Source organism: Acipenser ruthenus, chromosome 21 (genome assembly GCF_902713425.1).
Source record: "Acipenser ruthenus chromosome 21, fAciRut3.2 maternal haplotype, whole genome shotgun sequence".
Classification (NCBI taxonomy): Eukaryota; Metazoa; Chordata; class Actinopteri; order Acipenseriformes; family Acipenseridae; genus Acipenser; species Acipenser ruthenus.
Genome location: NC_081209.1, coordinates 28,259,693 through 28,286,817, shown reverse-complemented (window position 1 = coordinate 28,286,817; position 27,125 = coordinate 28,259,693). Strand labels below are relative to the sequence as shown.

Sequence of the window (27,125 nt, the reverse complement as noted above, 5' to 3'; positions counted from 1 at the left end):
ACCTGCAACTAGCTAATTACACATGGTATCTGCTACAGAAGGGAATAGGACAGAAAAATCTGTTGCACTTCAATGAACAACAGCGGTTTAGGGCCTCAACAGCAGCCACTGGAGAAGGGGTTAGAGGCAAAACCCGCGGCTGTCTAATAAAAGGAGGGAAAAAAAAAACTAAAACAAATTGACAACAAGAAAGGATCCACTCTCCAAGCACAGAAACCAAACTTGCTAAAAAGAAACCCCGATATAACAAAAAAAAAGGAAATCTGTCTGGAGTGCTGTGGAGCCTCCTCACAAACGGATCACTAATTAAACCATGCATTCCATGGCTAGGGATAAACAAATGCATAGAAATCCTCAGCGGTATTTAGTATGTTCTTACAATATCAGCAACACTATTCTCTAATCTCCATCCTGCAAAGAGCTTGAATTGCTGATCGCATTACTATGGGAGCAATCAATAACCCTTTACTGAACCGCTTCAACTACTGAACCGCTGTCTCTCTCTCTCTCTCTCTCTCTCTCTCTCTCTCTCTCTCTCTCTCTGTAGCGCCTGCACAGAGAAAGAAAACTTCTTATTCCCTTCTTTGTGTTTTCTTCATTGATCACTAGGCAGTAAGCCTCCTAATCATGCAAGAATACGCTGTAGGACTCGACTGCAACGCCAGTTAACCCTGATGTGGCGATCACCGTGCAAACCCAGTGTATTCAATTCTGAAGCCTCTCCCCTTAAGCCACAGTGCTGAACCTGCAGAATTTCATTTGGGAGTGTCACAAGGCTGGCTGGTAGTGACACGTCAGACCCGGAAGAAACACACAGACAGACGGTGGTGATGAGTGAAACTGAGTGCAATGGCTGCACTCAGCGTTTAATAACAAATAAATAAAAAGGTTGAACAAACAGAAAACAGGACACGGCACTTGCGGCCAAAAAAAACAGGTAAACAAAACGAACAGACACTGACACACAGGGACGAACACTAAAACAAACACGTACACTGTAGCAATTGCTTTTTAACTAATTCTCTCCTCACTCTCTCCCGTTCCTTCGCCCTGAACACACAACCCTGAGTGAATGAAACGTGCATCTATTTATACTGTTGTGCTGGGTTTCAATTACTAATTAATTATTCACTTGAATCCCAGCACGTGAATTAATTATGTGCAACCTCGTGCGCGCATATTACTTACTTTAAATGCACGTGCAGTGATGTGCAATCCCGTGCCTAAATACAATTATACATTTTTAAATACACGTGAAACACAGACCCATTTATATCCCGTGTACCAATGACTATACACCAACATTAACACACGCACCATACAACACATAACACACAAATGCACACAGGGGCGGGGCACATTGCCACAGGGAGTGATCATCTATAAATCATTTCATCTGACAGATGGACATTTCATTTTGTTTCGCTCATGTGGGAATAGGTCCTAACAGAGCTGGGGATACACATCAATGTAACGACACATGAGATACGCGAGGAAACAGGGCTGTTGAACGTCCGTGTGTGCTTTTAAAACGGAGAAACACACATTTTGGATAAAGTAGCCTGTTTCAATAGCATTTGGAAGTACAAGCAGCAGCTCCTGCCTATCCTCACTAATCTAGCAGGTTTTGATGATATTAAACAGAAGCATGTATTTAGAGATTGAAAAATATGGTAAACTTTTTCACTAATCACGGACAGAATGCGCAGATTAAAAAAAAAAAAGCATATCCAGGTTTTTCCTCATGTATCTTGTTAATGCACTTCATTTTGATAAGATTGCTTTGAATACATTTCACTGGGCCTGTTTGGCTGGGAAGGCATACCCTTCTGCATGCTGCACTTTATAACTATGTGGCTCCTGGTGTTTACCATTAGAGCGTCTTACTGTATGAAGCAGGCAATTATACAGCCAAAGCCAACAAGGTTTCATTTTATTGTGCTGTGGGAAACTATGCTAAATTTAAAACCTGGCAGAGATCCACGGTTGATAGGCCAGTGCCAAGAACAATACTGTGAGGTTGTGTTATTACCGTAAGCAGTACCAAGTGTTGCTGACCAATGAAAAAACCTCTCTGGGGGGGAATAATACGCCTTGTTTACTTAGGTTTTTCACTCACTACTCCATTAACCACAGAACCTGTGGTGCAGCTAACGAGTGAATGTGCGGCTGTCCTCTTAAAGGCACACTGTCCAGCACACAGCAGAGCCAGCCCGGCTCTGCCTGTGATGACTGACCTGGCTTCGTTGGGGAGGAGGGTCTGGTCTTTTTCCCAGGTGATGAGCGGCGCTGGGAGCCCGTCAATTCTGCACTGGAACCGTGCCAGGCCACCCTGCTGCACCACCTGAGACTCGGGGTGCTGCAGGAACCGGGAGAGAGCTGCAGAGAGAAGCAAGAGGCACAGCCTTAGACAAAACAAACTTTCTGTAGAGAAATGGGATGATCATGTATACCAAGGGGACCAGCAACTGGAGGGAGAGTTTTCTAGCTAGTCAAGAATGATTGGGAAGAAGTGGGAGCTCCAATGATGTGTTCAGTGAACCATGTATATAAAAGTAATACATGTCCAGATAAGCTCAAAGACATGGTGTCCACAGATGTACTCTATCAAGCATGGACAATAGAATATACTGTCCTATATTTAACCTGTAGTATGGAACGTAAGGTGGTGGCTGGGAGATGAGCAGAATTACCTGTTTGACAGAAATTGGTTTATGACCAGTTTCTTAAGAACAGATAAAAGGAAATAGTTAAGGGTCCCCATTTTATTTTAAACTACACATTTTCAGTATAAATCTAAGTGTCTTTAAGAGACACCCCGAGACGATTCCAACGCCTCCAGATCTTCTATCCACATTACTAAATGTAACAGAAGTTTAATACATGCGAGTTTGTGCTTTTGGAATCAAATAAATGTAATCTTGTTAAGTTTCAATTATGAGTCATGCAAGTCTTGCTTATACTGTATTGATAATCACTGATAATGACAATACCAGAACGAATGTTGCAATTTTAACCCTACGCTCCGAATGTGCACAGCAGTGACTCCGTACAGAAACACAGGCAGTTTTTAATCTGCGAGGCAGGACTGGCTGCAGGACTGGCTGCAGGACTGGCTGCAGGACTGGTTTAAGTTTGTTGCCTCTCTTGTATTTTATTTTATTGAATTTCTTTCTGCTTTGCTTTAAATGTCCTGCTGTAAGTGAAATGCATACCCTGGTCTATCACTTTGACATTGGATATTCGTTCAGGTGAGAGTCATTGCTCAGTCTTTCAAACAGAACTTCTCACAGTTTGAAGGTAAAATTCCCACCGAGGAACAAACCAGCTTGCAATCGGAACATCTGGTGTTCATTCACTGTCATTACTTCACTGCACTGCCTATAGACGAGAGTACCTCCCAAACAAACAAGTCAAATAACCATCAATGAAAAAGTCATTGTATTATTATTATGATCATCTATCTGGATATTTAACATGGTTTCACACACTCCTATTTGTACTTGTCTTGGACAGTGTATGCAAGGAATAGTATTTTTGGAAGGCTTTTTATATTAGTTTGACGTTTATCTTAATATAAGGCAGCTTTCATTTATTTACAAAACTAATACAAGTTATTGCAGGTACTTGCCAACAAAATCATAAATATGCGATTACGGCTCATAACATTTATTTAAATGTGTGTGCGTTAGGCTTTTTTATAAAGGTCTCTGTATACTGTACTGCTTTATTTAACACAGTTTAACTGGAAAAATGTATCTTCTAAACAAATGTAATCTTTACCGGATTATTGTTGTTAATTACAGCTGCTGCAGGGAATGGCTTGATAAAACCCACAATATTAACAGAGACGCTCTGGTTTCTAAATCCCCCCAAAATTGACACAAATGACATTTGCTGCATGAACCACCCTAACTATTGGCTGTTATGTACACCAGACAGTCAGTAGGCCGTGACGCACAGCTGTATAGATAGAGTCTGCTTTCATTGATCCCAACTGTGAAAACGTCACCCCGTGTACAAAGAAGATTCCTTTGCTGATATTGCACGACAATGCAAGAAATAATGAAGGGCAGCAATACCTGACCTTTGAAATCGGACTTCTCAGAGCTACTGTAACGAACCATGCATCTGTAACCTTGAACAATAGGCACATAACCAACAGAAAAGTATACCAAGACTACAAAAGCGTTTAATTACATGAAACTGGCTTTATTCTTTACTTCTAATTGATAAAGCACCCCCTTCCCCCCACCCCCGCCTCCCTTCAAGATGGATCATCAAAAAGCATTGTGAATTCCTGGCACGATTCATGGACAGCTATCAGTATTGCCGACTCCTACGCTGTCCATACAACCAAGCCAGCTTTCTAATGAACTCTTCCCACAGGCGAGGAAATCACATTTACAGCACTTAGGTTGCACGCCACACTCCCAGAGCTGAGCAATCAAAATCACAAGCGTCCTAATCTTTTTCAGCTGCACCGAAAACGACAATAAACAAAATAAACTAGATCATTCAGGTGAGAAATGAGAAATAATAAATAAACGTGAACGCTTTAGGGTTAGGAATCCATTTTTAAAACATTTATCAATGCGTTAATAAGGTTTCAATGACTTAACTGTTTACCACCATAATATTTTAATGACAACCTACCAGTAGAATGCTTCAAGTCATGTGTACGGGATTATAATGATCATTACATGTCTTTAATTGTTATATGTGTGTAAATGAGGAATGCTTAACAAGAAAAGGTGTGTCTATCATTTGAAGCAGTAATGTTGTATAGCGCCTTTCACTGCCGAAGCTATACTGACCCTTTGGAATCATTTCTTGGACGTACAGTAACAGGGGCTGTTACTCTTTGGCTGGAGCCTCTTTGGTTGGAGCATCAAAACATACTAGAAAAGAGACATTTAGAAATGTGCCGTTTCTAAATCGCATCACCCTGAATCTCTACTTACTGGAGTCTCGGATGACGGCTGTGCGGCTGGCGATGGCTCCGAATGAGCTGCTCACGGTGCAGAAGTAGCTCCCCTCAGCACTGCCCCGCCGCTCCGGGACCCTGCCCTCGTGCACGGCCTGCAGGATGGACAGGGAGCCGTTGGGCAGCACCTGCAGGAGCCCATCACTCACCACCGGCACACCGTCCTTCTCCCAGGAGATGTGGGCGGGCTGCTCCACAGCCGGCAGGTTACAGTCCAGCATCAGCTCTTGGGCGGGTTCTAGAACAAAATGAACCGGACCAGCGCTGCAGCTCAGCTCCAGGGAATAAGCTTTACCTGGAACAGGGGGAGAAAAAAAAAGGGAGACAGGGGTGGTGTCAGCTGGAAGTCAAGTATGCATTAACAGATTAGTGTATACTGCATTAGTGAAGATCTTAAAACAGGGATAAAGTTGTGCACTGCAAGACTATAAGAGACTAAGCCAAGTAGACAAATCGTTTTGGCTAATGCTAGTGTTAACAACGATGAAGGCTTCAGCCATGCTGATTTGTCTACTCGTTCCTTACAGCAGTACCCAAGTATGTATTAATAGGGATATACAGTCGCTTAAAATCCCTTACACCACCGCCTCTAAACAAGGCGATTGCATTAAGGATAATCAGTTTCCGACTGTGCACCGCAGGTCCCTTTAAAAGCTACTGTGACTAATGCACCCTGTGATGTGTACAAAAGCTGATGTGCAAGACTGATGTGCAGAAGCCCTTTGCAGATTAATCTGGACAGACAGCTTAGTTAAAGATTGTCAGAGATTCAAAAGGTTCCAGTATACTGCAGTAACTCCACAAGTTTACTCTGCAACCTGTTAACTGGAATCCTTTAAAATGCTTTCAAAAACACGGGCTAGTTTATAGTGTTTATATTATAAAACATGCCCCCCCACACACACACTCTATCTTACTCGGAAGGAAACGGCTGTGGACCTCATCCAGATGATTCTGTCACGGTTCCAATGAAAAGGGATTCCAGCTTCCCTGGCAAGGAGTTTATCAACACTAGACTCAAAGCACATGGCTCCCTGCCTGCTCGTTATCACACACAGTATCACCTGGAAGCGAGCCCCACCTCTGGGCTACAGGGATCTCTATGAGATATGAAGCGTTAAGTACTGCACAGTGCTGCCACGCCTGATATCTTACTGTTATAGCACTGTATCATTCTTTAAATGTGTGATAACCAAGGCTTGAAAAGGAACAAGTGCTTCCTGACAAAGAAACTCCATTCCCGCTATGAAATCCGAGGACTCTCCGATGCACAGGGACAGCAAGTTGCATCCTAACTGCAGAATTGCATGCTGGTTTTATGGTATGGGCTACAGTACTGCGACAGTAATCAAACTCACTATATCCAGATTTATCCCAGGCCTCCAAAGCGGAAAGGCTAGTACGTTAACACACCCTGTGCCACCTAGCCACACTTCCCAGAATGCTTAGTGTGTTCATCCATCTGTAATGCACATGGCATTATCATCCTAGCTGCAATGTACAGCAGACAAGGGATGAAAACCCCAGCAACACCAGAGTCCCTTTAATCTGTCAGAACAGGTCTGGGTGAAGAGCCGGTGAACCCTAAAGACCAGGGGCAGCCACACGATCCATTCAGAAGGAAGGAGAGCGAACGCTGCAGTTCAAGAGGTTGGAAAGGCTCTTTACAGGACTTACAGTCACTGCAGCTCGGAGGGCTTTATACAAATTATAACAGATTACATATCTGTGACAGGTACCAAAGAAGTGTGCAGAACAACATTGTGTTAAAAATGTCCAAAGGACTCCCAAAAAAGTCTTCATTACTGTAGCCACACCAGTAAGAGCTTAATCATCAGCACCCCCCAAGGAACTTGAAAAGGAACGGTCATATCAAGTTCCATAACAAACACACCAGACTGAACAAAATCAAACCTATTAAAAAAAAACAGCCCTTGGCTGGGCAGTCGGAACACTTTTGATGAACGCCTTCTACAGCGTTGTGATGGAAGCATTAGCTAAAGCATTTGTCTGCTTGACCAATTTTCATGCAGTTTCACCGCAGGGACACCCACTACCAAATATGACAACCAATCACGTTCTCCCATTTAAAGAAAATAATACGACTACTACTCAGACAACTACAGCTACCAAATATTATTTTTCAGACACCACTGACCAACTTCAAAATCAACATCATCATTAAAAACATTGTAAATCAAATCTTATTTTAAATATTAAAAAGGAGGGTCCCTGAGTGGCTCATCTAGTTTATGGTTCACACAGCTCGGATGGCGCCAGTTCGCATCCAGGCTGTGCAAAGAAGCCGAACTTTGCTGGGAACCCCAAGCGAGGCGTCACATTGGCTCTGACGCTCCCAGGGGTGGGGATGGGAAACCGGCAGGGATTGCTTCTCCTCATCACGCAACAGCAAACTCTACTGGCCAGACAACGAGCACATTCAGAGTGGATAAGAGGCAGGGCTGATCTCTGTTCTCCAGGATCGGTAGCCCGCCCACCTCTGCTCTGGATTGCTCGGTGTAAAAGCGATTCTGGCTTTAGGCTCGTGAGATCGGAGGACACTCACACGCCCTCAAAGCGTCTGTGCTGTGTGGGGACTCGCTGCGGTGAGGAGAAAAAACAGAATTGGACATTCCAAAATTGGGGGAAAATAAATACATATATATATATATATATTAAAAAGGAAACAGGAAATAGACACAGCTGCTGCTTAAGGTGCCTGCAAGTCAAATATGACCTGTGCCATTGGAGATGAACTGAGCCCTTTGAAAACGACCTTCCAGGAGCGGTCTGCAGTGACATGACAGGCTGCCTTTTCCTCTAATACCTGTAGCGCTTCTGCTCAAGCAAAATGTAATTTCAATTTGGAGCTTCTGTCTGTAGCAAAGTGTTGAATAATCTGCAAACACTCTGCAAACAAACAAGCACACACACTCGCCGTAGAGCAAAAGCAATAATGAATTGCTGTGAAATGAACAGTGTGGTGAAGCTTCTCTCGCTGTTGACTGCAAAACCATATTCCAGACCCGTATTCAAACTGTCAATTGGAAATGCATTTAGAGAAAAATGAGACTGACCTGAAACACATTCAGAGGCAAGGTAGTCACAGCCAGCAGGTTTTAATGAATATGTAACATATTACCTGATAGCTGGGTGTTGCTCCTCTTTGTTTTGCATGATATTTTGGGGGTTTAATTATAACGCATGAAATATTAATAATTTAACATATCACTTAGATTTTACAATTACATACAACTTAAACCCTTATATTCTGGATACCCCTACAGTTTGAATTGGGGTCACAGTATTTATTCAGCTATGTGGTATGCAAGACATAAAAAAACATTCTTATTAGCAAAAAGGTACAGTAGAAGCCAAAGAGGAGAGCAGAGCTGTCTCTCAAGAGACGACTGCGGTGGTTCTGTGTCCAGCAGACAGACACTCTTTCCGGGCCTGCAATGGAAACCGTGCTCCTGGGCTCTGGCCCTTTGAAATGAGACCAACGTGCATGGCCTGGCATGGGACCTCCTCTTACTACATACCGATCAGTGGCACAGCGGACATCTGTCATGGAAAAGCACAACATTTTGACCCATCGACCAGTCTAATTATTGAGGCAAAACGCAAACGGAGCAGGAGACCTTGGCGTTGTTCCGTGGGACAAAGCAAAATCCTTGAGAGCGAAAGTGCCGTTAAATTTATAGAACAGTACATGAAAATCAGCATTTCTCTCAAAGACACAGCTCTTTTTATATGCGAATGCAGAGTCTGTGAATGGATGCAGTGGCAAGATGCCAGCAAACATTTTGCATAAGCTGCCCTTGAACAGTGTTAGCCTGCTAAATGGTGCTGTTGAGCAACGTGGTCTTTATACCTTGCAAGATAAAACTGACAAACGCAACCCTTTCAATATTCTGAGCAGTGTTCTGTAAAAGTATGGAGTTACCCTTTTACAGTACAGCAAGACTGGTTTCTGTGAAAGTAGAGCTACCTTTTTACAGTACAGTAAGACTGGTTTCTGTCTAATCTCACCAGAGATGCACAGACTATTCCCACATTAACACGACTGCCCAGAGATCCTCCCATGTGGATGTACAGGTAGAGCAGGTTTCCAGTTACAGAGCTGCAATCAGACACACCTGCGGGTATCATGTCTGTGAATCTACATCTCACAACTGTTCCCATTCAATTACACTTCATTCTGTCACTACGATGGCACGCACTGTACAGAAGCAAGCACTGTCGAGCTGCTTTTATCTCATTTACATAAGCACACGAATATTGATCAACCAAGGGCAAGGGGAGGCATGTCTGAATCCAGACCGAATGCATTTATTTCTCTCGTGGGTTTAATGTCTAACCTCCCTGCCAGTTAGTAATCTAGTTAGTAAAGCAGATAATGAATAAATGTGGGCCACAGGTACTGTACAGGCTGGATTGAGCATTGTGATTTCAGGAGGCTGAACTACTGATCCAGTTATGATCAAATGTGTTTCCGACATTCTTAACCAAAAGTAATTGAAAGCAACAGAAAATCAGGGATATTTACAGAAACATTTCCATCTGGCTTCATTTAGGGATTATTGTTAAATCGTGTTGACCTGTTAAGTGTGGAGGAGCCTTAGTCATTAAGAGCACAGTCGGCCTTTCAAAAATAATATACTGGCTTGAGAAGGGAAATCAGTCCCTACTGGTCCAGCCCCACAGCTCCAGACAGAGATCTCTGATTGGTCTCTTGTTTCCATGGCTCAGTTGCTTAGGTTCCGTGGGTAAAAACGTGCGATTGGCTTTGCATATGAAACGGTTCTGTTCATTAAGTTGATTCCAGCAGTAAGGAGGCATTTGAATTGTGTGTATATAAAAAAAAAAAAGAAATTAAATAGAAAGAAATCCGAGTTGCAAAAAGGTTTTGTAAACATTACAAAACACCAATTTTATTTATTGCCTGAAACAATTCTTACGATACTGGTAAAACCAAATTAAAATGTACTATTTTATAATAAGGTGAACAAAATAATTGTCTCGTATTTCCAATTTCAGGTCAAACCGACATAGCTCCAGCATGCAGTATCTTGCCAAGAGGTTTAGACCTAATTCTTTGTTGAGTATTTAATAATAATGCGCATTTATTAATTGGGGTAGCCACATGTTTTACAACTGCCAGGTATTTAGCGTGGATTCTTGGGGCATGCTATTTTTAAAAATGGCTTGACTGCATCTGGAACATGCTCAGCGACACAGACTAATCAGATAGCTGTGCAAAAACTTCACGTCTGTACAGTAAACACAGCGCGGGTGAAGACTGAATGGGTGAGAAGAGATACAGTACGAGAGCTGTGCTCTAATAAGAATACCATGTACATCTGAAAATCTATACCCCAATATGCTCTAGTAATTTGCTGTAGAACAGCGGTGGCCAAAGTCAGCCCTTGCACTACTTTTCTTTGTCCCAGCCCTGTTCTAAATTGTTTAAATGAACCAATTAAACCTCCCTCCAGACCCTGAAGCAGTTCATTATATAATTGTACCTGTTAAACCTGGAGTGGAATGGCCCTCCAGGAACGTGATTGCACACCCCTGGTGTAGAATTATAGAATGCAGCTCAGAGTGGTGTGTGACTAATTAAGGATACACATCATATTTAATTAAAAAGGCAGTCTATAGCCTTAATTCTTTAATTACGCATTTTTCCTGAATCAAAACTGATTAATATAGCAGAGCGCTTCTCAGGAGCAGTTTAACAAGAAGCCCTGAAGGAAACCAGCTAAGCAGTCACACGGCCAGACTGTATCATTTCAGCTGTTGGCAATTCCACTTTTTCCTTGGAAAGCCTCTTCTGCATGTTCCTCCAGCGTCTATTGCACTCGGGAGCAGGCTGCTGCTCCAGCGCCTTGCAGGAAAAACGAAATGAAATCTCCCAAGTATCGGCCAACGGAAATGGCCATTTTATTGCAACAGTAGCTAGCGGTGATCTCATAAAACTGCAAACCGCCAGCACCGCTCTAGTGCGGACACGCTCGTGAGATGCAAAGCTGCAAACTCTCTGCAACAACCCGACCGAAACTGATGCAAACGCTTCGGTGGGAAGGGCAGGACAGGTCATTGAGAGCTGCCTGTGTTAAAGAAATTGCATCATCAATCACAATGTTCCTCGGCTGCTTTCTGTTCTTTGAGTGCGTTTACAGGCAAGACATCGAAAAATCACAGCAACAGCTACCGAACTATTGAAAAACTGATTCTGTTTGGTGTAAAACTTTGAATGCAGAAGCATGGAAGCATTGTCGCAATCCAACACCATGAGGGAGTTCAGAATAGTAAATCTGCACTTAACGAGAGTCAATGCAACACCCAAGAAGTCATGGGCTCCAGACAAGCGAGGGGAACCAAGCAGAAACAGATCAAAAAGCAAAGGTTAGGGAAACCCTGCCTCAGGTAGAGGGCACTGATATACTGTATCCATGAGCAACAAAGCTTAATGGTGTGCATCTCACGGAGCTGTGCAGCTACTGTTTGTCAGAAATGAGGTGTACTATCCTACTTCTTCGAAAACACTACCAGCAAATATTGAATAGTGCTGCTTTTTTGTATTTTTCTAGTCTCAGTAGGCTTTTGACGGCCACATGCCGATTTCCCCGTCCTCGATTTCTTATTACCTTAACCCTTTAAGGTACAAGTGTTCCACAAATAAAAATACCAACTTTCTTACTTTTGCAACGAGGTCTACGAAACAGGGTTTAAAAATGTGCCGACAGGTTGGATCTGGTCATCCAAATTGTCAGTTTCCTCGTGAGTCACTCTCAATGTATTTTCAGAAGAAGTGCTCAATCCCTTGTGTGCTGGAAGGGGTTAGATGGGGTGTCTGTGCAGTAGGCATCCTGTAGGTGGCCCACAATCACTACCCTGCAGTCCCAGAAGGAATGCCGTGAAGTCAGCTACTCTACATGAGTTCACTGCATGAGGGGCTGCTTGACATCTTTCAAATGGCAGGATGCGTGTGGGCTCATGGAGGAACCCATAAATCTGCCCCCTGATAAAAACATCAGCAACTTTCAAGCCAGCGTAGGTCTTTAAATAGCCTATTAAAAATAAGAAACCCGACAGAGCTAGCAATATCACTCCACTAACAAAGAGACAGCGATGTTCTGCAGTACCAGCAAGCCTGAACAGCAAGCACAACTTTCAACGCTCAATCATATTCTGTGTTAATAAAGTAAGCAAAGTAAACCGGCTGCCAGGTTCCTAACGCAGTGTCAATAAGACAAACGTTTGCTGGATTTATTTATACAGTCTTACTCGCATCCTTAATTGGGTTTTGAGGCAAGACTACCCCCGACTACAGTGGACTGAAATGACCCTGAAATATTACACAACATTTCCATAAATGAATCTAGAGAATTTCCAAACTGCACTGAAAAAATCTAGTACATTCCTCTCTGCACAGAGACAAATCATTTCATTGCAACAGACTATCTTAATAGGAATCAGAAGCACTTAATATAGCTGCCAAGTGAAGTTTTCCACATACATTACCGCCGACACTGCCCAATCACGTTATTATGTATTTTTTAATGTTAAAGTGTGTGAAAGAAAATACATTTTTGTCAAACACCACCAGGAACGTTCATCTTTTTTTTCCATTAAGAAGGAGAAATCTGGTCTTGGCTAAATCAGTTTTATGGCAACATCTGGCCGCACAGCTGCTGATATCGCTGGGTAAAGAATTAGTTTGTAATTCCTGTGAACTGCTCCAAGCGTCTACTGTATCAGATCTGCTATTTTAAACCTTTTTTTTTATATATGTCACATCAGACGAGTCTAAAATGCTGCGTTTTGTATTTAGTTTAAATTAGATGGGGGGGGGGGGGCGGGGGGGGGACAGCTGTGAGCCACGGCTGGATTACTTCTTGTTAGAGGCGTTCAAATTAAGCACCGATCTCATGATCTCTCTGTCTTGTATACCAGGGCTGGGAACTGTGAACAAAAACATCGCCGATTGTTCTTATTAAAACTCCACCTCCCTTCCCCCAAACAAGTGGTGCTTCACAGGACACTGGGATTCCAGTGGTAACCCAAGTCAAACTGAAAAGATAAGCTGCGCAGAACCTACAGCATTATGTCAGCTTAGTGCTTTAGGCTCTAGTAAAGCCGACAGGGCCTGGCGAGTGTTTTTCATATCTATTTTTATTAACATTCCTTTATTCTCAATGACCCGGAACAGAATTTTGGAAGATTTTGTGATATTTTCTGTTTTTGCTTTAGAAGCTGGATCATGCATTTGATGATAAATATATATTTATCATTAAATGCATACTCAGTGCAATTGAAAACAACTTTATTTATATATTTTTTTTAATTTCCCCCCCAAATTTGGTAGGGTCATTTAAATTTGTAGATGCTGAACAATAATCTCATTGTCCAGAGATGTGTCTAGAGAAAATGCTTATTGCAACCTTTAAACTACAGTAGCATGCAATGCATTTACTATTCCTCACAAATCACAGTGTAGTCACTTAAAACAATACAGTAGGTAACATCTTACATCTGGTTATTAAAAAAGGGGAGTTTGTAAGAATACTATCTTAAAATGATGTTCATCCTGACCTACAGTGCGTGGATTTGAACCACATGACAAAGATGCATGGAAAACCGAATGTAATTTCAGATGAGCCTACAGCCTACAATACCATCATACCTACTGCAACAGCATGCCCAAACAAAACCGAGTTTGATATAACTGCATTTGCGGTGCAACCTCCTACTGTAAACTGAAGCACAATTTATCAGTGCAGCTCCCATCCGTCCCATTCCGCAGTCTGCAAAGTCACACGCCACAGGTCATTTCTATAGCACTTGATGTATACCATAAACAGGCTCTTTGAAGGTGGAAGAAATAATAACACGCTATACAAATGGAACATGTAGGCTTTTTCCGATAAACGGGGGTGGTGTACACATGGTTCTGTCCCAGTTAAATTGCACAAGCTCTTATTGTTTCATCATGTCCCCTTTAAATGGTAAAGGAGTGAGAAATCATTGACAGTCTGTCTGTGATTTTCCTGCGTTTACTGTAAGGCTTTTCAAACTCCTGCTTAACCAGCCCAAACCAGTGAACCAGCAACTCTACACGTACACACTTTACACCCACGCTGTTTTAATAAGACCAAGAGGAGCTGACAGAACCTTGGGTCCCATCTTTGTTTCTATGTTACTATTTCATTACCATTTCACAATTTGCAGTAATAGGGACCGATTCATTCTGAGAAGGGCTATTTGCACATCAGAAGAACTGAATCTAAACAGATTTAAGCAATTTATGCATTGTTCTGTAAAAGGACACACTATGGGCAACTGATTTTCCTAAAGTTACCTTCGATAAGTGCAGCCCTTTCCTACGGGGAGACTCCTAATCCCACACAAGCATACATACATAAAGTATTTGCCAACACCATCATTTTCCTATATGGCAATTTTAATCCACATCAATGTACTTATAAGACAAGACTGCCCCATGTTTCACTACAGAAGAACCTGGCACACAATTAACCCTGTTCTTCATTTTCACCAGTTAATGTTTGACTAAGATTTGAATGGAAGTTTATATTTGATTCAGCCCTTGACAAATGAACAGCTTCTAGCCTTTTGTTATGCTCTATTGGCCCTTTCTCGTTCTCCACACATCTCTAAATGGGGTGGGCAGGGACGAGGGTCTTTTTGATCTGGCACTTTCAGGTTGAAATGACCAAAGCAGTGCAGCTTTTGTCAGTCTCAGGAAACGGCAAAATTCGGCCCCAAAACTCACAACGGACACACCTGTGGCTTTTCAGGCAGCTCACAAAGGAAGCTCGCATGAGCCAATAACAAGCTGAATGAAGGGTTAACAGTATGTAAGGGTCATCCAAATGGAGACAAAGCACATGGAGAGCTCCAGCGGATTCAAAGTGGATGGCTAAATTGGATTCTGGGATGAAGCGTCTGTTGTAATAAACGGCAATAATAAACAGATATGACATACACTGATATAATAGCAAACCCTTAGAGAACACAACAGCACTAAGCGCTCTTCTGTGCAGTGGCTACAAGCAGGAGGGGAAACAGGCAGCTACAAAATCAACAGGTTCCTCTACCTGAAACCTTGATGCGGGTCTCAGCTCATACACAACCATTCATGCAAACCTTTCTTTTACGAAGCAAAAACTACACTTCCCAGCTGTTACTCCTGTTGGTTTTGCTGGTTCTTGTTCAGATCCTTGTTAAAAACTCCTGTTATCTCCAGTCAAGCAGACATTTAAACGTTTTAGAAATGAAACAGAATCAAGCACCTCTATTATACTGAACATCATATACTATAATTGTGAATGAACTGCTATACCACTGACTGCAGACAGACACGCAAGGCTGCCCCCAGCCTGCACTGCATGTCACACACACACAGACACACAGACAGACACACACACACGTGGACATATATGTATATGTTAAAGAATACTGAAATGGTTCACAAGAATGGAATGGAAGAAATGCATTGGCCGGTGCAGGCTTGACTCAAGACCGAATTGAGAAGACAGTATGCAATGTCGCAGGGTGAGCATGCTACTGTGTGTTCATGTTATAGTGTCTGATTTCGGATTGCCGCACACTCAGGACTGGACACTTGTTACCAGGGCAGGGCTGCTTACGCTAGCAGTGTCAGCACACACTGTACTTACCGAGTAAGGAATCATTAAAATAATGCCTTTATTAATATTCCATGCAAAAATGAATTCTGCATAGCACTCCTCCCAAAACTTTCAATGCCCAGATTTCAATCAGCCCTGCTGGTCATTTCACATGACTCTAGTTTATTCTTAACTCTGTCTATTCTGGTCAATACACATTTTTATTCATTGCTGTGATGTCTTTTGGATGAGATGCAAGGGAGGTAACTTTTCAGCTCCAGAGAGCTGGGTTCAGACACAGCTCCGGACATAATGGATATTTGTAGCAATAGACACAGCTCACCATGCACAGTACGTCCATGGATATACAGCAAGTGAAATACGAAATCAAAATGGAACAGCGCTAGTGCAGAACTGCATTCTGCCTTCCACGTGGATTCAAACTGAACCAGCAACAACACAGGGGTTAATCCTGCACTGTGCTGCACCTCGCCAAAGGCTTTTCTGGCATTTCGAACCACGTGACACACCAGTCAGTTCTCTGGGAATGGAAAGAATGTGACTGTTTACCAAACGAACACTGCTGAAATATCAGAGTTCAGTCAGAATAAAAAAACAACACTCACTCCCCACACAGACCACAAAAACACAAGTAAGCAATGAAAATGTAAACATGTTTAGGGATATCACCATCCTATACATTTTAAAATCTTTGGAAGATGAATAAAACAAAGATTTGCATCATCGTTTGAATATGTACAGTACATAAAGATGTTCTCCTTTGCACCTCCTCATACTTACTGTATTGTCATGCTGCAGCACTAATCATGGACTACCTACGTTAAGGCAGCTAAAGGTCAGTGCTAGACAAAAAAAATATGCTCTACCATGTGCTTCAGGGGATCTACTGTGCATAGTGAATGGGCGTTGCTCGACAGGTTAGATGAACGAATGTTTTATTGTATTCACTGAGCAGAACGATTTCAGAATGGAACTGTGATACTGGAGACGGTATTACAAACAAAACTATTTTGTAATACTAGTTCCTAGAGTGGGAAAAAAAAGAAGTATCAAATATTGCTTGTACAGTACATGGGAGCTGGGCTTACTACAACAAGCTCAGTGCTCTAATGTTTTTTTCACGTGACAAAAGTATATTCCACCTGTTTACATTCCATGACATTAATCAGCTTGAAGGCAAACCACTGAATCAATAATTTAACGACACCAATCCAGGAGTCAAAAACCTAAGCAGCAGCCAGGGAGAACTTTCAAATGACCCAGCCTCCTCAATCATACAGCGTGTACTGGACTGATTCCAAAACACAAACCTGGATTCTGCTGCTTTCAAGTTCCTACCGACCCGACACCAAAGTTCACTGTGAACATTGAGGAAATTCACTTTCCCCAAGGAAAGCTCCTGTGATATATCCTACTGGAAACGGTAGAGTCCATGCTGTGTGCGTCTCTGGAGGAATGGGACACACAGCAGTCAGGTAGGGAGAGGTCTTCCACGAAACATGCGGTGTGGATTTCTGCACCTCTGCGTGGACTCGCTCATTCTTTTGTAACAGCAAGGCTGTGACTAACTATAATAACAGATTCAACTTTAAACCCCCTTTGTTTAAACAGTGGGTTAACCCTTTAAAATGCCATACACATTAAATCATCTATTTTTTTGTTTTGTTTAAATTTCACTCACTGTACTGCACAGTACTCAATTACAGTGGTTTAGAAAGCATCAAGATAAACCTTTAAAAAAAAAATAATAATCCATGCAAAATTCTCAACAACTGTAGAGTCTGGGTTAAATGTCTGGTGAAAGCCGAATTTAACATTGCTATCGTAGGGTTAACAAGAGCACACCCAGCCACCCTGCTGCTTAAGTGAGGAAGGAGGATTACAAAACCAGCTACTGTTGTAACAATGCAATTCCAAACTATCTAGGAATATAGGAGAGCCCCACAACGAAGGCAACATACACTATGGGGTTTTCCTCCCTTTTACATAATTCAATTTGAAATAAATCCCCAAAAATGTAGACGAGGAAAAGCCTTAGGACCGCTGAGGTTTAACTGCGTGCAATTACTGCAGCTTTAAATCTTCCTCCTCATTGTGGTTTACAGAAGAAAGACAGAATACAGGTTTACACAACCGCATAATGAAAGGGACCAGACACCAGCAAGTTATTAGCTTGTCTTTACACACACACACACACACACACGTTGCTGCTCAAGGCCAGACGGTGCAGCAGAAGAAAATGAAACGGGAGAGCGATGGTCTCAGCCCTGAAGTAGCAGGATTCAAAGCAGTTTTATTTATCACACCGCAATGATCAGAAATAGCAGCTCTTTGATTCAGTTTTTACTTCCCCCTCTATGCTTACACTCTGCAGTGTCATCCTGGTGCAAGTATGTGACACCCCATTGAAAATATTGTTGGGAGCGCTATCTGATTCATAAACATCCTCCACAAATAGCATGTGCTGTGCAGCGGGATCTGCTCACGAACAGCCATTCTTCAGATATCTTTAGTTGTTTATCTCCTTGGAACATGCCAGACCCAACCCACAGCAAGCAGACACACTGTATAAAGGGGAAGAGATGAACTCAACTAAACTAGACAGCAAACTACAAGCACAAAACTGATAGCAGCGCTGTACTGCCGTGTACTAGGGACGCTCTGGGACAAACAAGGGCTTTTCAATGCTCTAAAAGCCTTTCAAAATATATTATTCAAAGTCTAATTGCATATATTATTCTAGGATCATACTGTATTGTACTGTACCTCCAGACAGGAGGCAAATGAAATCCTGAACTCTGACAAATTAGAATCCAAAGAGATATGCCATACAGTTGAACGTTATATTTGTTTCAGCTCTCAGTTAATACATTACAGATCAGCAATATCTTTTTTGGCTTACTGGATGCAGGTGATACGAGGTTAAAAGCTACTGCAAACAAGCCTGGATCTTCTGCACAGGCGTTCCCCATACTGTACAAATGACTTGTGATTTAAATGCGATCACAGTCATGCTAACTGCAACTGCAAGGGCAAAATAAAAGAGAAAGAAGAGCTGGGGTTGAAGTCAATGTTCCACACACATCTGGGATGATGCTAATCCATTTTAAGTGAACAGCTCATTAACATAATGTAACATAATTACAGCATTTCAAGTGTCTTTACATAATTAACTGTGTAGACAACCCATTAGAGAACCGCACAATCCATTTAGTGGTGGGCGGGGGTGAGGGCATGATTTCTACCAGAAGAACACCCACAGCTCCTAAATAACATGGGATCAACATGCACTGAAACCATGTGATCGCCGTGAACTATGGCGTTTTCAAAATGTGACGATTGCTCGTTATATAGGTAATGTGAATAGCATACAAGAATGAACAACTCTCAGTAGACCTGTTCAGTCTCTGTTAAGTGCAATCAGTTCTGTGCGGATTTCATCTGCCGATTTCAATAGTAAACCTGAACAAAACCCACGACTGGGTGCAGGGTTACGTTTCTAACCCGGGTTTTGCAACACATCCAGTGCTAAAAACACACAGATAAAGATGAATGCAAAGGTTGAGCATTCAGAGAGTCAATAGGCTGGATGAATCTGCATGCATGTGACTTTCTCCATGAGAACAGCGGGAGCCATGTGACAAACAGCTCAATAGCAACAGTGGCATTTTGTTTTTCCGCCAGCAAACAGCCGCTGACTCCCTTCTCCGAAGCATCAAGGCTTGCACGACTGCAAAAGCATGCGGATAGCGAACAGGAAAACAATCATTATTTTATGGGCTAAACAAAACACAAGCAAATTAAAAAAAAAAAAAAATAGAATACTGCGATGACTAGGAAGCACTTCAAAGTTCCGAGCCCTCCGTATTAAATGTGCATGAATTCTCTGAATGACAAGCGTTTCATTTGATCTTTCAGATGGAAAACAAGCCCTTTGTTTTTAATGGCATGCAAAACTGCCCCCCCAACCCCCAACTCCCAACCCCCAACCCCCAACCCCCCTCCCTGGATCTCCTCCTCTGAACAAAACTCAGCTGCATTTCCTTTACAATGCCCAGCCAACATTTTCCAAACAGTCCCAGCGTGTTTACTGGCTCTTATAATGGCAGTCAGAATTGCCACCTAAGAAAGAAGCTGTCTGCCTCATGCAGCAAGGTGTGGGAGACAGGGGTTACGAGTGAAGCAAGCACCAGTTGTGTAACATTTAGTACAAGAAAAGCCTGTGTGCATTTTACATGAGATTAGCTCTACTTCGGATCCATTCCAATTCCAACTTCCACTTCAGCTGATAACATATCCGAGGAACACTTAGACTCGTCAGCAAGACAAACACTGGCCAGCTACAGTACGAGCTTCAAATCCACCAGGCTATTTTAATATCTCCATTACAAAAACAAAAATCAGATTCTGTCAAATGCATTCATGAATATGGCATGCAGGCTGTATGAAAGTGCCAATAAATGTTCACTCCTGGGATTATTAGGCAATAAAACAACTGATAAATATGCTGGGCTGAGTAAAGCCATTATGTATTAAAGAACATTCTACTCTACTTCTGCAGCACAGCGCTGAGATCTGATTGGTTTAATGGAGTACTGAAATGCCCCTACAGGGGGACAGAGAGACACACGCACATGCACGCACACACACGCACACATGCTAGGTAATGGGGATGCTGAGGTGCCTTGCATTCTTACATTTTGTTTTATAACTGCCTTCACTGCAATGAGAAGCACAGTCCCGAGAAGGCTTCACCCCATCAGTGCCACTCTTCAATCTGGAACTCTAACAGAAGCTCACTGCCTTTACTGCATGTCCCATGTCACAAAACACACAGTGCAAGCCATGTTTATTTGCTGGGTGGGTCCAATTCCAGGTTGCATAATGTCTATTTTTCGCCTGTACACTTTGACTGCAGATTATCAATTTGACCTGCTGCTCGTTTGATTTATGTTAGGAACTAATCTTTGGTTATCTAAGTGAATAAACACAGTTGATTCATGCATGCTTAATATGGAATACAGCAGTAGTAAAAATAAGTGATTTATTCTGCTTTAGCATGCTAGATTATAAACGAATATATATATATATGTTTAACAGAAGATCAGCTGTCGTTTTAAGGTATTGGGAGCAGCAGAATTTAATCCAGTGTAGCTGTGCTATTCATTTCAGGCAGATACCAATGGGATGAAACAGAAGTGGGTCACCAAGTGAAAACTGAATGTAGTGTTTAGTATGGACACTGCCAGGGCTGAGTCAATTCCAATTCCTATTCCCTTTTAATCAATTCCAACACAACACTGATCAAACTTGGAATTAGCAATATTCTGTTTAAATGAGCTTCTCACAGTCAACAAAATGACTTACACTGAAGTCACTGCAAGTCAATTACATTGGCTTCAATTCCAATTCCTTTGAATAAATTGAAATTGGGATTAGGAATTGATTTTTAAAGGAATTGGAAGAGAAAAGCAGGAAGTGACCCAAACCCTGGATACTGCACTTATTATTTCTTGGAAAAGCTTATCACATCAGAAAACATGGTACTGTACCAGTAACCTTTCTTCCTGCTTTTCTTCCATCCCTGGTCAAATATAAAGCTTACAGGACATGCCGACCTCACTGCAGGTACTGTTGTAGCAGGGTGACAGCGGTTTCGTTTACAGAGTGGTCACAAACGTAAACAAACTGGCAAGGCAACAAAACCTGGTTACTGCAGAAGCAGAGAGCACAGAACTATGGGAAAATGCAGTGAACACGAAGGAATGATATTTCACTGTAAAAACTGTGACACTAGTTTTACTTTTACAATCGATTTAATTAATATTAAACAGATTCGTAAATGAGTCTTTATTACAATGGGTCACGGAATCATTGTGTATTCCATCGCAAACGTTTTGCTTACGCAGCGCTGAAGAGACTCGCAGGGTACTTCAATGTATGTATGACCAGCAAGCTCGGTCTATCTGCTGCAGCGAGCGCTTGTTTTTTTTCATGGATGTTTTGGCGTTGAAATAATGTGCGGTTATGGAAATCCTTACAAATGTACATTCATCCCGCTTAGAAGGTGCTTGCAAATCCATCGTTAAATTAACAGAAGCGTATATGTTGCAAAACAAGAAAAAGACAAATTAAAAGCATTAAAATTCCAGATTCTGTTCTGCTGTTTGCATTCTATAAAGACGAAACCACAGTTACAGAATAAGTAATATACAACTATATACAAATAAACATTAAAGGATAGCTATTGCGGTCCAGTTCGCTTTTCTTTGTCATGTAATGTGCAGGCTGGTTTGTTCCCCCGCCCTCCTTCCCGGTCTGTCGACCGGCTAGCTGGCTGGCTGGCTGGCTGGGTACTCCTTGGCACGCCGTTACTCCACAACAACAACAGTGCTGGAAAAAGCAGCAATCGCAAACACACCCCTTTCTGTTCGATATAAAAACACCGGGCACATGGCATACAATTGGCACAGATTTTCAAATCTCACATTATTATCCGGACACTGTTTTACAAGCTCTGAAGAACAAGCTATACCGGGTGTGTGTGTGTGTGTGTGTGTGTGTGTGCGTGTGTGTGTGTGTGTGTGTGTGTGTTACTATAGGAATAATACATACATAAATAAATACAATGAAATAATAATAATAATAATAATAATAATAATAATAATAATAATAATAAGCAATCAATTATAATCACAAGATCAAAATGCATAACAATAATAAGTATTCAGTGTAATTTACTAAAAATGAAAACTGTACAAACACGTTCCGAAAACTAGGTCCCCAAACTAAGAACGCGTAATTGCATTCCAAAAAACAAACGGTTTGCCTGACGTTCACAGACCATAAACATGTGGCACAGTGCCATGCCAACTAGCACATAGGAGGAATCTTTAGTAAAACAGTGAGTTTGCACATAAACTCCCATTATGTTTTGCAACAAGTAACAAGCAGAGAGAACAGACAGCGTTAAGCAATACTGCGCAGCCCTCTCTGCTGCAAAACAACCCCATTACAAGGGGCACTGACAGGGACCGAAAGGGGGTGACTATCCCAGCAACAGAACTCCTCTGGTGCATCACACACAGCAACCCATAAACCTGAAATTCAGACATATCCCCGTTACCTTGCGCGGTCAGAAGAGCAGCGAGGGTCAGAGAAGCGAGGCAGAGAAAGCAGACACCGTCCAGCGCCATGTAAACCCTTTGATTTCCAGCAACAACAAAAAAAAGTGCAAGGATTTTTATTTTTTTATTTATTTATTTATATAGTTTTTTTTTTTTTTTAAAGTAACAGTAGCAGTTACAAGAGAGCCGCCTCTCCAATCCATCGCCATCTTGTGTGAATGTCCCAGTGTGAGAGTTACACCGAGCCAAGTCCCGCTTTAGGTGTCCACTGGAGACGCCTGAACCGCTGCCAACAGAGCAATACACCCCCCTTTCTTCCTCGCCCAGCAGCGTGCTGTTTTTACACAGCAAGCCTGATGGAACACCGCGCAGCAGCAGCCTCTCATCCGCTCCATATCACAATTCAAGTACGATGTATGCTCACCAGTGAACGCAGAAGTCCGTCCTCTGTACTCCGCACTGTGCTTGAATATGTATTACTAGGGAACGTAGGGAATATAGAGAGAGGGGACCATCCATTACATGGACATACAGTAGTACTTTATAATTCATGATATTGATGGATAGATAAATAGACCCTGCCTGGAATTGTAAAAACAATATAGAAGCCTGCCTGCTCAAATCCACTGCCCTAGCTAACAGGTTAATAACACCAATAATAAACTCCACCAATAGCTATACTGTCATGGGTCCAGGTAGGATTTAGTAACTGGTTTGCTGGAAGAGGTAGGGGGTGTTTTTTGTGCTCCATTCCCCCCTCTTATCAGCTTTCTGGTGAGACCATTGCCTGGAATATGCATGCTGTCTCTCCAGGTGCATGTTGGGCTTGCAGAAAGCTGCTGGGAGAGTCTTCTGGCACAGTGCTGGCAGCACACGGGCAGCCCCTGGGCTTGTACAGCTGTTCACAAAGAACACAAGGAGCAGTGGAAACTAGAGAGAGGATGCAGTTGGTAAACTAAAAGATGGAACTGGTTCGGTGGTCTTTGCAAGAGCTTCTCCCAGCCCTCAATACTAAATTTGCATGCCCTGGATGAAAATTAAAATGTGTTGATACCAGCATTGCTATCCAATGGTGGCGCCGCTGCCCGCTTTGTCTGTGCTGCATATTAAACATGCCCTGAAGGTGTGAGAAGGAACATGGCGGGAGTGAGTTTGGTAGATGTGTCACCTCGCTCTGATGGAAATGTCAGTGTGGTGGAAATGCACTGGCAGGGTGTCAGGAAGCCCATTCAGGGCGCTTTTGTTTTGTCAGTGCTATGCTTTGTGCATGTAGCCATGGATACTATTTTTGCAGCAATTAGACAACAATTTTGTTTGCTTGACTTTTTGTCATTGTACTTTCTAGGGCAGGGGTATCCAATCACAGCCCTAGAGGTCCATTCCACTCCAGGTTTAACAGGTAAAATGAGATAATTAACTACTTCAGGGTCTGGATGGTTTAATTGGTTCGATTAAATAATTTAGAACAGGGTTGGAACAAAGACCGGGAAGGGCCAACTTTGGCCATCTCTGTTCTAGAAACTGGTGGGGATCTGCACACCATTGCCAAAGCAACATCATACCAAAGGAACTGGTGGGGATCTGCACACCACTGCCAAAGCAACATCATACCAAAGGAACTGGTGGGGATCTGCACACCACTGCCAAAGCAACATCATACCAAAGGAACTGGTGGGGATCTGCACACCACTGCCAAAGCAACATCATACTAAAGCTCTGTAAAAGTGTTGTTGTTTTTTACAATTCTGCCGTATGTTCTATGCACAGGATGACATCTTTACACAGGAACAGAGATTAACTGGAATTTTAACTGTGATTGGTTGATTTCTCATTCATGATTCATTATTCATTGTGGGAATAAAATAACTTACCCAGACTTCTGTTTTCCTATCGACAACAAATAATAATATATTCATGCACAATGCGTGCTGTAGACTGCTTAGTATGTGCTTTCAGATGCTGATGCTGAGCATGTCGAAGGTTCATTAGGGCTCGAGGATTGATGCCACTGCAGTACTGATATCATTTTCATTACTTCTCTCTGACCTAATCCTGTCACAGGCTCCCCTGACAAATGTCAGCAGCATGAGGCCTTTGCAGGCTACCCTCCCTCCCGCCTCCCTCCTCCAACACATTACCCAGCGGTCCTGCCAGGGTTCACAACTCCAACTGGAAAGTAAAATAACAGTGACCTCATCTGCCTGGCCCGTACAGGTACACTGTCACAGAACTGAATAGAAAAATACACAGTATACAGTATCTATATATTAGCTCAAAGAGCCAGCTGCCTTTATATATATGTAAAATTGATTCAGCTTTATTTTTATCATCCGTTAGCCATTAGCCTTTATACGTGCGGTGGGTCAATGTGTATAAGGATCCCATACGAATTGCACACCAGTATCTTAATTGCATTTGTAAAGATATACTGTATATATATATATATATATATATATATATATATATATATATATATATATATATTTAATAAAGACGTGCGTACTGTACATACCACCAGGGTACTCTAAAGAGATCAGAAAAAGCCACTTCTTAAATGCTATAAATTGCTGGACATAAAGCTTTTTTACTTTTTGTTGTCCCTTTGGAAATCGACTAAAAACGAAATTAACACTAAATTAAATTTAGAGTACCAAAGAAGTTTATTTATGCCATGAATTACATTTTCTTTACAGTGCTGTACAGTCTTTGTCAGAGAACAACACAGTAAATGCAGGTCTATAGGTGGCACTGTGGTACTGCAAGATAACAGATAAAAATGATATTATTGGTGTGACAACAAGGATATTGACTCTGATATATTTATACAGCAATTTAACTTCCTTTAAAATGCATTAACTATGCTTGACCCTTTTTTTGTTGTTGCAATATTTTTACCATGTCTGTGATTAAAATGTTTGGCTACAACACTTAGCAAGACTTTAACCATTGTATAGCAGAGTAAACATTTAGAATGAAATACAGGAGGTGTTCTAGTTTTTTTTCTTTAGAGTCTGGCTTTCTATTTTGCAGTGCTAGTACAGAACTGTACAGCATTTAAAAGCAAACCTGACTGGTGTGTTGCCGTTTCTGTTGCTGTGAAAGGCGTGCTTGCCAACATCGGCAGTTGGTTCAGGATCTGAGAACACCTGGAGGGGTGACAGATTTCTCGACAGCTCTCAGAAATGGGTCAGCCGGTGTCCCTGGTGATGGAGCGAGCAGCTGCCTTTGATAAGGAGAGAAGAAGGGAAGTAGAAGCATCAGTGTGACACTGTCGGGATTCTGGCTGGTCTCCGTGCACAGCTCTCTGGCACACAGGAGCAGGCTCCAGCCATAAGGGAACAGCTGATCGTGCCAGACCAGTGGAGGAACAAATACTGCCATGGAGGCGAGGACAAAACCATCAAATATAAACTAGAAAAGACATAAAACACAGCTCCTTTAAATACAACTGTCAAAACTGTTATGCTGTAATTGCACGCTGCTGAAAGGCAGGCTCTTTCTGTATTGCGTATGTTGGTCCTGATGCTCTGGACTAGAGCAAGCTCAGTATTAGAACAGGGGGACCCACAAGAACCCCTAACGAAGAAGCAGAGTCGATCAGACTTCTACTGCTGCACTTGCTCAGACCGCTGGAGTTTGAAACTACTGTGTTACACTTTGATAGCTGGGGATAGTTGCTCGGAAAGTTAAAAGAAGACTAGCTACGTTTCTCCTGGTAACTAAAATGAAAAAATAAACAGTTTGGGCATAATCTTTGTTTCAGCAACTGATGCTGCTACCCCACACGAGTTCTCTGACAAAACTGCTGTGGAAGCGGTGGAATTGAATTGTAGTTCTTCCTTGGGTTTTTTTTTTTTTTTTTTGGTTTGGTTTTTTAACCACACCACATACTCTGGTATATGTCAGCCCAAAAAAAACTATTAAGAAAAGAGATAAAAGCAGAAACGTTTGCACACATGCAGTAGATCTAAAGAGGCTAATGAGGCCGAGAAAACTGACAGCTCAAGTGCTTACAACAAAACTGTGCTTTTTGGCAGTGACTGAGGGGCTTGTGGTTGAGATTATTCATTCTGAATTTCATGTGCTAACAGTGGAAAAGATGTGTCTCCTATGCAATGTGGCTGATTAATTGCTGCTGCATGAATTCCCATTTAATGAAAGCCAATTCAAGTGATTCAAAGCTTTTAAAAAGATAAGTGGTTGTACGTCGGGACGCCTACATCTTTGACCATTTTTATTCCATTACTAATGGTTATTGGTTGTGGAATCTGAAAGCATTAGAAAGACAGATGACCTGCATTCAAATGAAACGCAAACAGCATCCATTAATTCATG

At 42.1% G+C, this 27,125-nt stretch overlaps 1 protein-coding gene across 2 annotated transcripts in view; it reads right to left on the bottom strand.

Moving 5' to 3' along the window:
• LOC131699159 (immunoglobulin superfamily DCC subclass member 4-like) overlaps nucleotides 1-23,495 on the bottom strand; it is a 53,965-nt gene extending 30,470 nt beyond the window's left edge. Inside the window, exons 1-3 of one of the 2 annotated variants that reach the window (XM_058995434.1) lie at nucleotides 22,790-23,495; nucleotides 4,965-5,282; nucleotides 2,238-2,379 (exon numbers count right to left, since the gene is read on the bottom strand). In XM_058995434.1, coding sequence (XP_058851417.1) covers nucleotides 2,238-2,379; nucleotides 4,965-5,282; nucleotides 22,790-22,859 — 530 coding nt within the window. In that variant the 5' untranslated portion in view covers nucleotides 22,860-23,495. The remainder of the gene's footprint in view (nucleotides 1-2,237; nucleotides 2,380-4,964; nucleotides 5,283-22,789) is intronic. The other variant, XM_058995433.1, reaches the window with a different exon arrangement.
• Nucleotides 23,496-27,125: the final 3,630 nt, after the last annotated feature.